At 54.7% G+C, this 15,504-nt stretch overlaps 1 protein-coding gene across 1 annotated transcript; it reads left to right on the top strand.

Moving 5' to 3' along the window:
- Positions 1-835: 835 nt before the first annotated feature.
- On the top strand, positions 836-6,006 carry BKCO1_4200017 (glycosyltransferase family 41 protein; the record flags this gene model as incomplete). The annotated part of the gene is made up of 2 exons (XM_020275871.1): positions 836-5,227; positions 5,293-6,006. 2 exons carry the CDS (start codon positions 836-838, stop codon positions 6,004-6,006), a joined length of 5,106 nt encoding a protein of 1,701 aa, XP_020128235.1.
- Positions 6,007-15,504: the final 9,498 nt, after the last annotated feature.

The following is a 15,504-nucleotide window of genomic DNA, read 5'->3' as shown; positions in this document are numbered from 1 at the left end:
CAGCCAGCTGCGCCCGTCTCGTCGCCGCACCATCGCGCCCCGCCAGCGCGCTACCTGCGGCTGCCCGACCAAAGCTCCCCAGCGCGCCGCGGCGCCCGCTGCGCAAAGCCGCGCTGCCCGCTGCCCGCTGCCCGTCGCTGCCTGTGGCCGCCCTGGATGCTGCCAGCTGCCGCGTCGGTAGAGCGCAAGGCAGCCTTCAACCGCGCGTCGGTCGCAGAGCGCCCCCCGGCTGGTAACCTCTTCTGTTCAGCTCTGTCAGCGTCAGCTTATCTGTAGACCTTTGCCCCACGCCGGTTCGCCCAGCCGCGGCACGGCGCGCGCTGCTGAGTGATACATTCCCGTCGTCGGAGTCGTGCGCCGTCAGACAGCTGCTCCCTTGCATTATCATCGCATAGCATCGACTTCTGAGACCCATCTTGACGCTTTGTCTCCTACACCGCCGGCGCATCACTGCCTTACCTCGCTTCTCTGCCCTCGCTCCGTTCCGTTCCCTGCCGCCGAGGCCCTCAGCCTGCTGCCGCGACCAGCGCCTTCGCCAGAGCATCCGTGTCCGAAGACCTCCGCCGAATCCACGGCCGGGATCTCTGCTGGTGCCTGCCAGTAGAGAACGCCGGACACCATCACGACGAGCGCGCTATACACGACATGTCATGCGTAGGCGGCGGGACGATTTCTCTACGCAAAGGCATAGGCACAGCCGGTCTACTCAGACTGCCTATATGATAGAGGACCCTTCAGTCTCGACCCTTCTCCGCTTGGGACCCAGCCCTCGACCGTCTCGCTTCCAGAGCCGATCGATATTTTTTTCAGCGTTTGTACGAGTAGGCCCTTAGACATGACGATGATACGACAATACCCCCCGCAACCCCAGGCCCCAGCCCACCTGTTCGGCCGCGATACATCGTACGCAAATTACAACTCCCTTCCGACCACGCCTCGCATGGGTCCCGTCCCAGACAAGGTTTCCCGTGACCACCAGCTCCAGCTGCCGCAACAGTACGCCCACCCGCTCCAAAGGACCAATTCCTTCCCGCTGCGTGGCTCGACGAAGGCGGGACACACCGGTTCGGAACGATCCGAGAACATGCTACGCCGGAAGACGCCAAATGGTATCTTGCCCGAAGCATACGACGGTAGCGCTTCAGAAAAACCACACGCCATGAAGCACATATTGCTCCCGGTCACAACGGTCGACGGCGCTGTACAACAGCCCGCCATTCCGTATGGCCCTACCCAGGAGCTCCCTCTCCGCACGCCTGGCATGATACCGCAGGGGTCGCACAACCAGCCTCAGCAGCGAATGCTGCCCGTAGAGGGCTGGAACTTCAGCCAATTCAACTTTGACCCTCCAAACGTGAGTCGGAAGCGAGGCCAGCAACAGTTCTCTCAGATTGATTCAATGCTGAACCAGGTGCCGACACCTCAACAGCAGCTCCAGTATTTGCAGATGGGTCAGCATTTTGGCGGCGCATTGCAGCCACCTCTGCAAGCTCCCCTGGGCCCCACCGTGTCAAATGAAACGGGGCTTTACGGACCATACTGGCCGGACGGCACGTATGTTCCCTATCGTCCTGCGGCTGTAAGAGATCCTCGGTTTTATGCAGGTTCCGTGTCCCCGTGGAATCATCAACAGTCAAGTTTCAGCAACCGAATGCACGGCAACTGGCCTCCACTTGGCACCACCCCCATAGACTCGTCCAACTGGAAACCCCAGCAACCCTCTCAACTTGCTCACTCAATTACGCCTGGCCCTGTTGGATACAACGCAAGTGGAACTCCACATGGGCTAGCACAGAACCTCAATAATCCTAATGATCAAAACTGGCTTTCTGGGCAACAGCAGTCTCCACAGCAGTATCTTGGATCTAGTCAAAGTGCCCTTCAAACTGGCTATCACAACAACAACAACAACAACATCAATCACAATAATTTCCAACGTCCTTCACTATCACACCAATCAGCTTCATTTCACCCAGGAGATGTTCTGGCTCGAGATCTTACCCCTCTGGCAACATCCCATTCGGAATTGGGACCCACGTCCAACAGTGCCCAGAACCGAGAGCGGGCGCTTGACTGGGCCCATCAAATCTACATCGAGCTTCTGAGCTATCTACACCATTCCCGCCGATCCGGTCACCATGCGAGAAACATCCACGGACAGCCACAACCAAGCATATTTCCAAAGCCTCCTCGGCAGCCTGGTGCAGACTTCTCGGCATCATCAAAGTACTCTGATTACCGTCAGCAACATGGTTCACACAACGGAGGGATTGTCGACTCGAATTCCGCACTCACCCATGCTCGTTCGAATTCCTTTTGGAAGGATCACCAGCGAAGCTCATCGTGGCATCAGCCAGTGGTCAACAACATGACAATACAGCAGTCTGTACAACCTGCTGACACCTATCGGAGTCTGCGAAGAATGTCGGGTACCACATTCCCGCCTATGTATCCATCCGTCACCCGCGATCTTCCTGGAAACGCATTGGCTGCTATTGATCAAATAACACAGTTTTGTCAAGAAAGCTCGTGGAAGTGGATTGATGGAATTTTGGTTGGTGGTTGCCTCGCTTATGCACTGGGTGACTATCAAAAGGCCTTGGTTTGGTATTCAAAAATCCTGGACATGGACCCAGACCACGTGGAGGCGTTGTCAAATGTTGCCGCAACACTTCATTCTTTGGGCAGGAAGCAGGAAGCCGAGCAGCATTGGTGGAAGGCCATTCAGTTGCGGCCATCATATTTCGAAGCTGTCGAACACCTGGTCCAACTACTTTGCACAGATCACCGTGGCAAGGAAGCTGTCAACATCATTAACCATATCGAGCGTTCTCTGAAGATGCCAAACACCTGCTCCGATCGACGAAGCGAAGTCTCAAGTGGAGGGAGATCGCCCCAGTCCGAAGTTTCCGACAAGCCCGCCTTTGACTTCGATGTAGAGCAAGACAATCTGCCAAAGGAGCTCAACAGCATGCCTGGTTCCGACTTGCCCGGATTTGGAACGAGTGGTTTTGCCATATCAGGATCCGAAAATGGTCGTATGCTCTCGCTCATCCACGCAAAAGGCAACTTACTTTACAGCATGGGTGACAACGCCGGAGCCGCCCGGGCTTTTGAGAACGCTGTGCTTATCAGCGCCGGCAAGCGTGCGGGTGGCATCAGTACTCTGATCAGGCATATTCTCAAGGTTGTTGACGAGGACGAGTTTGGAACCGCTACCCCTGGCACCCATGCGTCGAGCTCCGTCGAGCCCATCCTCCTTCCACCCGTGGCAGCCCTACGGACTGCACAGCTTGCCTTCCCCAACAACGGCGATCTCCCAGGCCTCCGCTACATCTCGGGCAAGGGGATGGCTAGGAGAGCTGCGATCTCAACCACCAGCAATTCTCTTCTGTCGCTCGCCAAGATTTTCCAGGACGGAATGGCTTCAGGCTTGCCGAAGGCGGCTTATCAAGCCGCATATGGCGTTCGCGAAATCCTTGCCCTTTACTATCTTTCTCTCTCGCTTCAACCGAGCCCATCAACTGCTAACAACGTCGGAATCCTCCTTGCAAGTGTTCAACAGACAATTCCTCCGAAGAAGATATACCAAGATCCCCAGCAGGCAAGAATACCGGGAGTTGTTCCAGGGAGTGGCATTGCTTTAGCTTTGGCCTACTACAATTATGGACTCAACCTCGACGCTGGCCATGCTCACTTGTACACGAACCTCGGCAGTCTCCTGAAAGACCTCGGCCAACTGAAGATGGCCATTGCAATGTACGAGCAAGCGGTCCATTGCGACGGCAATTTCGACATTGCGCTGGCGAATCTGGCCAATGCTGTGAAAGACGACGGAAGGATAGCCGACGCTATTGTGTACTACAAACGCGCCGTCAAAGTCAACCCGGACTTTGCTGAAGCGGTATGTGGCTTGGCAAACGCCTTGAATTCTGTCTGTGGATGGGCAGGCCGAGGTGGCATTGCGGCCGACGGCGGCAAACGCGATCGTTGGCATGTGGATGAGCACGGCATGCTGCTCGATGCTACAAAGCCTGGCGCTGTCAGCACCGGGTGGCTCAAGCGTGTTGTGGATCTGGTCGAAAAGCAGTTGGGCGAAGGCGAGGATTGGGGACGTGGATCGCTCAATGTCAACTTCATGCAGGCCATGATCCAAGTGCTTGCCTTCACGAGCAACAACAAACGGGACACGCAGGAGCGAGTCGACGAGATGAAGAGGACGCTGAAGAGTTGGTTTGGCCACAAATGGGAGGGACACCGCCTAGTCCGCATGGCTGAACGCGCCATTCGTCGCCTTGGCTGGCAGTGGTATCAGGACAGATGGATCAGAGGCAAGGAACGTTCGCGGTCTCACTACCGCAGGCCCTTGCTGCCATCTGGTCTCACCGTTCCGACAGCCCCCACGGTGTTGCCTTTCCATACCTTCACTTGTCCCATGTCCGCCAAACAGATTCGATTGATTTCTCAAAGGAACGGGCTTCGGATATCAGTCTCAACCCTCAAGGCTCCATGGCTGCCTCAGACCGTCTTTGAGCCGCCTGCCCCACCAAACCCTTATCTCAAGGTCGGATATGTGTCCTCTGACTTCAACAACCATCCGCTGGCCCATCTCATGCAGTCGGTATTTGGCATGCATGACCGTACACGAGTCAAGGCCTATTGTTATGCGACGACGCTGAGCGACAATTCTCCGCACCGGCAGCAGATCGAAAGAGAAGCCCCTGTCTTCTACGATGCTCACTCATGGTCAGCAGAAAGGCTCGTCCAACAGATCATCAAGGACGGCATCCACATCCTGATTAACCTGAACGGGTACACGCGTGGTGCACGCAACGAGGTCTTCGCTGCTCGGCCTGCACCAGTCCAGATGTCATTCATGGGGTTTGCGGGCACTCTCGGGGCTGAATGGTGCGATTACCTCCTCGCAGATGACACTGCAGTCCCTCCGAGCACGCTGCGGCCATGGCGGAGAAATGTGGATCTCGAGGATCAGCTGGTGGACGAGAACAGTGGAGGCGACCAGGACGATTGGGTCTACGGTGAGAACATCATCTACTGCAAGAATACGTTCTTCTGTTGCGATCACCGCCAGAGCGCCCCGGATGTGCAAGGAGAACATCTCGATTGGGAACAGGAACAAGCCAGGAGATGGCAGATGCGCAAAGAGATCTTCCCAGATTTGCCCAACGACGTCATCATCCTTGGAAACTTCAACCAGTTATACAAGGTAAGCTATCTTCCTCATTTACTCTGCCAGGTGTCTTGGAGTAGATTGGCTAACTTGTTCTCTAGATCGAGCCCACGACGTTCCGTACATGGCTTCGAATTCTGGCCAACTTACCTACTGCCATCCTTTGGCTACTTCGCTTCCCAGACGTTGGCGAGACTCATCTCAAACAGACGGCTCTCGCCTGGGCAGGGCCGGAGGTTGCTTCCCGCGTCATCTTCACTGATGTCGCTCCCAAACACCAGCATATATCCCGTGCTCGTGTGTGCGATCTCTTCCTCGACACGCCCGAGTGCAATGCGCATACTACGGCCGCAGATGTGCTCTGGAGCGGCACACCCTTGCTCACCCTACCGCGCTATCCGTATAAGATGTGCTCTCGCATGGCAGCATCGATTCTCAAGGGCGCCCTCCCGGACAATCACGCCGGACACCAGGCGGCAAAGGAGCTCATTGCCACAGATGAAGCCGACTATGAGCGTCTCGCCATAGCATTGGGAAGCAGCATAAGATACCATGGCCATCGGATCAGCGGTCGGCTTGCGGATTTGCGGAGGTTGTTGTACGAGAGCAGGTTGAGTTCTGCTCTTTTCGACACGAAGAGGTGGGTTATGGACTTGGAGGAAGCGTACGAGTCTGCCTGGGATCGTTGGGTACATGGTCAAGGCGGGGACATTTGGCTCAAGGGGAGTCGACCAGAAGGCTTGCAGCCTGTTCCGACGTGGTGGAACTACAGTCGACCGACGAGATGGAGCAAGGCGTCGGAGGAGGGTGACTGAGACAATGGATTCCCGACTGGCGACGATTCAGGAGACATGTCTCGCGGATGCTTTCTGCAGATTTGTGGCTGAAACTGGTCGGAAGACGGGGTTCCGACGATGCACAACGAGGTTGACGGTTTCAGCCATCCGCTCTACAAGGCCTTCCAGAAGTTCATCGTTCCGGGTGGTCATGCTCGATCGTTGAAGGCTACTGTCACGCCCGCTCTTGTGGGACGGTGCTCTTCCTAGGCCACAGTCTCGTCGCCTAGTGGTTGGAGTTTTTCGGTGTTTAAGAGCCGAGCATTCAAACTAAATATCGGAGTGGTGGTGGACGGCGCACTATATCCTTCTGTTGCTTGTTTACATACCTTGGATACATCCGCCGGGTTACTAGGCCTGGCTGGCAGAGTTTCATTTTTCTGGGTAGTTGGAGCAAAGGCTTTCGTCATTTTTTGTTTATCTACCGTTGACCGTTTTGACTTGGGCACTTAGCGCCCATGACCGCCCCCAGCGCTGCCGTCGACGTTCCATATACCATTACCATCGTTGTTGCATTCCGGCGTTCATTTGGAGGCGGCTTTGTGTTTCATTGGGCATTGAAGAGAAGATTACACCTTGGGATTATTGTGCCCGCCCAATCGACGTGGGGGAAGATGACTGGGGACCATCCTTCATCCATTCACTTCTCGCGGTTTGAGTAATGGACGCTCTTTAACCCCCCCAGCACTTCTTCCCCCGTCACTTGGGGCTGTGGCTGCTTTGCTTTTCCGCGCACGACCTGCATGTGCGCAGCGCTATTCTACATGTGCCCCTCTGCTTTGCGAATAGATACCCGACTTTTGCTCCTCTCCCAGAAGTGTTTTCTAGTGCGACCAAACGGTTTCTTTGACAACAACAACAACAACAATCTTCAAATGTAGAGTTTTCGCTGTTCGCTTTGCTGTCCGTCATGTAGCGGACCCTCGATTCAATACTCCGCCGTGGGAAGGGAGCTGTGACGTGATTCTGCCCTTTGATGTTGTCAGTTCTCTTGCGAACAAGGCACCCTTTCTGCGCGCGGTTAATGTACTCCCTCAGCCGTCAGTCAATGCTGCACGGTTGGAGTTATCCCCGGTTGGCTTCTTTTTCCTTGGGCTGTTTCAACGATTACTCATATATGCCGCGAGAATTCTGATGTACGGTACACAAGAAAGAAATTCGGCCGAGGTGTAGACATGGAATGGTATACATACTAGTTGTCCACCAGCGAAGCCGAGGCAGCAGCGACGTGGTGGCGTGCCTGCCGAGGCGTAGCTAGGGTGTTACGTTAAACATTAAGGAACGGAGAATCTTCGAGGGCCACTTCAGGTCTAGCGTAGAAAATCTAGCCTTCCCATTGGTTAGTTTAAAAAACAAATCATATGATTTCGTGTTTCTCCATTATCCCGTCCCACGCGTCGCGTACACTATTAACTACCGCCACCAGCAACCGAATACCACTACCAGCGACCGAATACCGCCACCAGCGACGAGCGAATACCACCACCAACGGTGAGCGAATACCCCTAGCAGCGGCGGCGGTAAGTACCAATAGCGGCGGCGGCGAGCGTTCACCACCAGCAGCGGCGGCGGCGAGCACCAGCAACGGCGGCGGCGAGCTTTCACCACCAATAACAGCGACGGCGGCGGCAAGCACTAGCAGCGGTAACGGCGAGCGAATACCACCGGTAGTAATTACGATCTATAATTATGAGTGACAAAGCCCCAGCCTCGCTGGTGGACCCTTTGATAGATTTTGCCTTCGCCAATCTATCAACTGCTCATGTTACTAGTTGTCCGTAAGCTGTTGCAACGTTGAATGTCAATGTTTCAACGGCACACAGCATTGCATGGAATTGCTCTTATGCGAAATGCTGTATTCAAACAAGATCCAGACTCCAGACAGGTGCTTTAAACATCTAGCTTCCCATCCTGAGGTCATTGTTGGAGCATGTGATTTTCACTCATTTGTTTCAGATCCTTCCGACGCCCGTCAATAGGTTGGCGCCAACGGTTTTATGGCACCTACCGCGGTTAGGTTAAAAAAAAAGAAAATTCGGTCTTCCACACTACTGGCTAATTGCGAAAAGTGTAAACCCCTCGCTTAAGAGATTTAGGGGCAAACATCATGTTTATATCAATCGACCACATTTGCGATTGATGGGACTCAACCTCAACATACAACGCTCAACGTATAGACAACACGCGGAGGAAGAAAGGTATTAAGGTGCCAGACCTGCCCACTACTCACTCAAACAAGACACCCATACCCGCTCCTTCAAAAGGAAACGAATGGCTCATTACTAGACCCGACCATAACTCGTACACCAAGACCTACACACACTACTCAATGTCAACGTATATATGTACAAGTAGATTGTTCACTTATATATCAGAAACCACCGGACCACCAGACATTTCTACGAAAAGAAAATGACAATTTAAAGCTGACAATGAAACGACCATCCATATATCCCCCTTACAGCACGGGGGCGTCAGGTAAGGACACCGACACTTCGGGTACGCACGCACGCATCCGCACGTTTCGGTTTCATGTTATCAGTTTTTTTTCTTGACCGGTGGGCGGCAGTAGCGGCGGAGGCGACGGCACGGTGGGGAAGAAGTAGTAGTAGGTAGTCAGTTTTGGTTTTGATCACTGCGATTATACGACAACAACAACAACAACAAGGCGAGCAAATCGGCACCAAGGCAAAGTACAGTGTCATTACTACAAACGCACCACGATTCACGTGGAGGAGGAGAAAACCCACGGCTAGATAGATGTCGAAGTCTGGGTTCGCTCATGGATGGCCGGCTAAAGACATGATAACGCCATCGATATATGTCCGTATGTACAATCAACGAGCCCGGAGACGGCAACCGATATCTGCCGTTGTCCTTATAATGGGGCCACCGTTAGTGAAACGTCCATGGGGCCACCGTTAGTGAAACGTCCATACATACCCCTGGCGCGCCGCGCACGTCGCCTACTTTTGATCCACGCTACGACACGTCGACGCCCCCTTTGTCTGCGACATCGTCCCTTACGTCCTCCCTTGCTAGACTCACCATCTAGATATATAAGAAGGGGAAGTGGGTGAGGCAGGTGGGTTGGCATTGTGGTGTTGGGAGGAAGTCTTGGGGCGGAGTGGAGGCTCGGCCCGCCTGGTTGGGGGGGCGGTGTTGGGCGGGCTGTGGAAAGTTTACCTGGCATATGCTTCGTTGTCCGCTGGACATGAGCCTCGGCAGAGACGGAAGTGATGCGGGGAGCGTTTGACGGATCATGGTGGGTGGTGGCGGTGCGCCAATGGGGGAGGGTTGGTATGTCAGGTCTGCAAGGCGGCCAACAACCAAACATGTTTGTTTGTCTTTGCTTGTTTCAACCCAACAATCAAGCAAAGATCGAGGATTCTGTGAAACAAACAAGCAAAGATGGAGGGCTGCCATCTTTGCAAAGATCTTTGACTGTTTAGTTGGCGTATACACAGACCACTGTTATGAGAATTTTCTTGGTGTTTTGCCCCGGTTCGGCATAGACCCCCCTTGAAGAAAGAAAGGAAGAAGGGTAGGTAGGAAGAGGGAGGATAGAAGAAAGGGAAGGAGGAGGGTGGAGGCCCCGGGAGGGAGGGGGTGTCCTATGCCGAATCGGGACAAAACACCAAGAAAATTCTCATGATAGTGGTCCGTGTATACGCCAACCAAACAGTCAAAGATCTTTGCAAACAAACAAAGATTTTAGTCCTCTGCGTACCAAGCAAGCAAAGATCGGACCTCATCTTTGCTTGTCTTTGTTTACTAGCCACCTTGCAGGTCTGGTGTGGGTGTGCATGGCGGAAGGGGCAGGGCAGTGAAGTCCAAGAGCGGAGTGCATAAAAGGGTGGAAGGCAATAAGGCTCGGCATAAGATTCGAGGGGCAAGTGATGAAGTCGCGGCAGGTAGAAGAGTCATGGGTGTGGGAGGTGGTGGCTGTCGGCAGTTGCATGGCAGCATAATGCTGAAGGTCTACCAGCGGTGTGGTGGGTAGTGTCGTGGGATGCGGCGGAGCCTAATGGTGGGGCGGAACGGAATAGGGAAGATGCATGTCAGCTGCGGTGCCTTGGTTTGCGGGCCCCCCGCAGATGCATGACTTTCTCTGCTCTGGACACGGAATTGAGCAGTAGTCGCTACGGTTGGTCCCGTTAGTGCCCGCCACTGGGTGCATGCGTCAACACCATGGGTGGTTGCAAGCTAGCGATAAGATGGCTGAGGGAAGCTGAGTGGAGGAAAAGGGATGTGGTGGATGGGTGGGTTGGTGCCGGAAGACGATGTGCATGCTGCATCATGCTCTCTTGCGTACGTACCGTCACTGAAGGGCTGGTTGGGCAGTAATGGGTGGTAGGCCGGCCGGAAAACATGCCTCCGATGGGCGGCCCTCTGCCGTGTAACGTCTGGTTGGTATGTGGAGCGGGGTGTTGGTGATATGTGTGCGAGTCTAGGTGCGGCTGCATCCGCCAACCCAGGTTCCAGCTCTCATGCGTGCCTTGCGGGCTTACAGGCGTTGGTCTAGAGCTATGTGGCGGCAAGCGGGACGTGGGCGTGGTGGAGGTCAGAGTGAGTCGTCGAGTTCAGTACCTTGAGGTGCGCCTGACCGGGATTGCGGATGCGGGTAGACGGTAGTGGTGTCGCCAAGTCATGTGGATGTTAAGCAAGGGACCAGATGGGGCGTTCTTCTCCTCGGCCAGACATGTCCCTGGTTTTTTCTGTTTTGTTTTTCGAAGTGTCTCGGGTTGAAGCTGGAGTCCGGACGAGGCGGTAGTGGAGCCGTCGAGCGTGGGATGAAGAGCGGACAGCGCGGTAAATTGCGTACGAGTGGCAACTTTTCAAAGAGAGCCATGCCTCGTGAGAAGATTGCAGGGCCGGGCAAAGCCGGCAGGGTTGCGAGAAGGGGGAGGGAGACTGGGTAGTGCACGCCGTGCAAGTACCCGCGACTAGACCAGATGGAAAGTCCGCAAGCCATGCCTGCCCCGCACGGGCCTGTGTAGCCCATGTCTCCCAGTCACATTGACATTCTGTTTGCACATGTCCCGCATTCTCGAACTGGTTCGGCGCTACCAGCTAGGTGCTGCCGTGTCGAAGTATGCAAAGGACATTCGCGGACCGCAGGAATTAGCGGGAACGGCTGCCGCGGTTCCGATCCGATGATCGAAGACGACGTTGTAGAGTCGATATGGAATGCATGCACGCACCCGCTGTCCGACTCCAAGCATGGACTCCAAGCATACCAGACATGCAGGGTCTATGTAGGTCCAGAGAAGGTCAAGCTCAAGCTCAAGCTCAAGCTCGAGCTCGTGCCTACGGCCAGCGGCGGGGCAAAGGGGGGCCGTATGGGAAGGATGGACGTTGTGCCACCCGCAGCCGAATAGATTGATGTGAGACAGACGACGGTTGAACCAATCGTCCGGGTTCCTCTCTTCCCCCTACCCCCTACCATGTCGCCACCCTTCTGCATTATCGCCATGTCGGACCTTGCTCCCGCGGTTCACGGCCGCCCACTGCCATCGCCAGGCCCAAGTGTTTGTGACTGTAGGGAGCGGCAAGCCCGCAAACCTCATGGGGGCAGCAGAGAGCGCGCGAGGCGGGAGGCCGTCCGGGTACAGGAAAAAGCAAATTGCAACGAGCAGCCGTTCGGACGGGCGAGAAGCAGATTGATTGACCCGCCAACGGCTATCACCACCGTCACACTCGCACACAACGGCGCCTTGTTCGACAGCAACGGGCAGATCTCAGTCCCCATTGGTGATAGCGCCGCCATCGAATCGTCATCGATCAGTCTCTTGTGCCTCCTGGCGCCTGCCATTCGCCTGCTGCGCCGCTCCAACCCTGGGCGGCCCGCCAATGAGCAGCCGCCGTGGGGCCATGAGGCTCAAACAAGGTCTCGTGTGCGAGCCCTCTTCCCGTCCTGACTGGGAGCGTTTGCTTTTCCTCGCCCCGGTAGAGGGCTGGGGGCCAAGGGCCAAGCCAGGACGCGCAACGGTCCCTCTGCCGGGGAGTCCAATCTCGATCCTGCAGCCTTTGCTTTTTCTGCAGCCGCGCCGCGCCGTCTTGCTACGCGAGCACCGCTGCGATCGCCACATCAGTTGACGATGCGGCTGCGTGGGAGCGAGGAGGTGGGCGGAGGCGGGGCGCCGGGTAGCCAGATCATGCCGCCGCGCCTTGGCTCGCTTTTTGCCTTCTCGTATTCCATCTATTTTGCCTTCTTGGATGGAGTCATGTATTCCACGTAGCTGCAGCATCTCACCCACCGAGGCCGTCCCACTGGGCAGCGGGAGAGAAAGAGGGGGACAGCCAGCGCACGGTACATGTTTGTGCAGCTGCTGGTGTTGCACATACACTATGGAGCTGCTGGTTCCGTGGTCAGTGGAGAAGCTCGCTACGTTGGAAACTGTGAGCCGCATTGTCCTACCCGCGTGCAGCATGTCTCTCGTCTTTTCGTCGTTTGCCATGCTGCTTTTCTGACCGCCGGCTGACAGGGCTGAAGGCCGACGGGCGGGAAAAGGCGCTTCCACGCATCGTGCCGCTGCTTTTCGATCCTTCCGCTCCCCCAAAACCTGGGACTGGCTGTCATGGGGTCAAAGCCGACCGGAGATGAAGGGTGAGGATGGTGGTGATCATGCATCGCCATGCATGCAACACGCATGCATGCATGCACGCCGTTCGGCCCGGCTGATGGGCCAAAGGGTGTGCGGGACGGTGGAGAGGGCGGTTGGTTATTGGAGCTGCATCCTCTCAATCGAGCTTGGAGCGGCACAAGACGGTGCATCTTGCTGCGGACAGGGAGCGCGATGCTGCAGCTATCCGCTGCCGTGTGCTCTCGGGCTGACTACACTATTCATCTGTCCCCTCTCCGATCAGATGCCATTCGTGACTATGGGCATCTGGTGGATTGCTGGGTGCTGTCGCTGCATTGACGTTGCCGGTGCAGTGCTTTGTGCGCCACTCGTCTCACCTTCCTGTTGCGAGCCGCCATCGTGATGCCGACCGCTGGGCGTGCCGATGATTCTATGCGCCGATATCGCCATCGTGGTTTGAACGGGGTCTGCTTGTGAGAACGCGCGGGACCTTAGGTCCGGTGATCAACGCCGTCACTTCGCTGCATATTGCTCAACACTGCCGCATCATTCAACACACTTTAGACACTCGTCGCTATTCGAGTCTGTAATACAAACGGGTGATAGCCCAAGCTCAGCTCGAGAGGTTATTGGTGCCGGTCATGGGAATTGGTCTCGAAGCCGATCAAGGTGGCCAACAACTAAACTGTTTATCTTTGCTTGTTTGAACCCAACAATCAAGCAAAGACCGAGGGTTCTGTAAAACAATTAAGCAAGCACGAAGGCCTGCTATACTTATAAAGACCTTTGCCTATTTACTTGGCGTATATCCGGGCCACTATCGTGAGATTTTTCTTAGTGTTTTTCCCCGATTCGGTATAGATGACCTCTCCCCCTCCTTCTTCTACCCTCCCTCTCTCCTATCTTCTATTTTTTCCTTTTACTTATTCTTTTCTTAATCTATCCATCCTTCTTCCTTTCTTTCTTAAAGGGAGGGGGGTCATCTATACCGAATTGGGGCAAAACACCAAGAAAAACCTCACGATAGTAGCCCGGATATACGCCAAGTAAATAGGCAAAGGTCTTTATAACTAAATCAATATCGGACCTCATCATTATTTGTCTATAAACATGCCCCAAGCATGCTCATTCAATGTTCTATAGCAAACACGCGCTTTTGTCAGCAGACCCTACGAACCATGGATATTCACTGAACAGCCCTTGACGATGATGAAGAGAAAAAAACAAAATATGCGGGATAGATTGGCTAAGATGGGCGCGAAGTAAAAGTTTCCCAACAGAAAGTAGAGACACCAGGTAAGAGGTTGCAAGAATGCGAGGAAATCTGCAATCGCCAAGGATGCAGGCCGACGAGAGTATACCACGTCGTGTCTTCTCGCCTCTGGGTATTGGCTCCAGATGAGAACCCCACGCACTTGCATGCGGTGCCGCAGATGCCAGGAGAGAGAACGAGAAGATAGCCAGGCGCTTCCGACGCGTTTGACGAAAAGGGCGAAAGGGTGAGGCGATACGTGGCTGCAGCAGCTCACTGGTCCGGACGATGGGAGTCATAGCGTGCTCCATGTCCCTTTCTCCCGCAAGCACATTGTGTACACCTACGGACGTACTCCCGTTCTCTTTGTCAAAGCGGACATGGCGTGACACGGTGGCTGCAGGTCACCTCTTCTTCGTCCGAACAACCTGGAGGCGCGCTCGTCGCCATGGGTCGAGATAAGAGTATGGCCCGAACATGTCGAACTTTGGTTCAACTTCCTTGGCACTGGGCTCTAACCTCATCAAGTTCGTTGAGGCTCTGCTGCCTTGTTTCAACCCATGAACTTGATGGATTGCCTCTCGAAGGGTTACTACTGAAAGAGGGAGAGCTATACACGTGGCACCACTCATACAAGCTAAACCCAATGGGGACATATTTCGCGTTCGTCTATTTACCCTGTGCTTTCGACCTCAAACATGCTTTCTTACCGTTCCTGCACGTCACTCAACAAGGAAAGAGAACGAGGCGACCATGACGAGCAGGAATAATGAAAAACCCCCGGCTGAAGCTGGGAAATGTGTGCAGGCAAATGAAATGTTTGAGGAGACGAAGGGAACAAATGTGGGGAATTGCTTGTTGGGCTGAAATAATGATTTGGTCATAGCTTCCATGTCCCAGAGAATGCGTCAGTTAATAAAAAAGAACCCAATCAGGAATGTGCTGGAAAACGCAGGCACCATAGGTAAAGAGAATTATTGTCTCCGGAGATATAGACCCACGGTCTGCTCCGCTGCCCCGTCAGATTGGTCCAGCCGCACCGCCTTCTTTGACGACGGGCGGATAACGGCGGGATGGTCCCTGGCCAACGAGCGGCCAAAGAGTAAGACGACGTGCACCGGTGCTAGTGCGGATTGCCTAAAAACCTTAGTCTCTAGTTGCGTCAGAATAGGGAGGGGTCCCATTGTCTATACAGGGTCCCGGGCAGCGACCTGTCTTGTGATTGGCTACCACACTGTGAGAGCAATATGAGGAACATCGGGTACAAGATTAATAATCAGTCGTCCGGTCGTGAATGACAACATACTCATCCTACTTTTATGCCCCAACGGTTATCCGTACTTCCGCCTGGCACGACTTATGTGCAGTAGTGCTGTGCTGTTCTCGCTTCCGCCCTTGTTGGACGATAGCGTGGCGACCCGTGACTGGTCATTGTGATATCTCTTCGGAAGACATGCGCGCCGGAAGGATCCGTAGGTCTAGTGTTTGGGGTATTATAGAACCGTGTATCCGGCTTTTGGTTTCAGGTTCAACCGTTGTCACTGGCATCTCCGGGCATTACCATGGCTGCCATGGTGATTGTACATACCTGTGTTGCCGTCTGGCTGTCGCTTGCGCACTGTCGCGAAGCTATGGGCG

Source organism: Diplodia corticola, assembly GCF_001883845.1.
Source record: "Diplodia corticola strain CBS 112549 chromosome Unknown scaffold42, whole genome shotgun sequence".
In the NCBI taxonomy this organism is placed as follows: domain Eukaryota; kingdom Fungi; phylum Ascomycota; class Dothideomycetes; order Botryosphaeriales; family Botryosphaeriaceae; genus Diplodia; species Diplodia corticola.
Note: the sequence above shows the minus strand (reverse complement) of the source record. Positions and strands in the feature narration are given on the sequence as shown.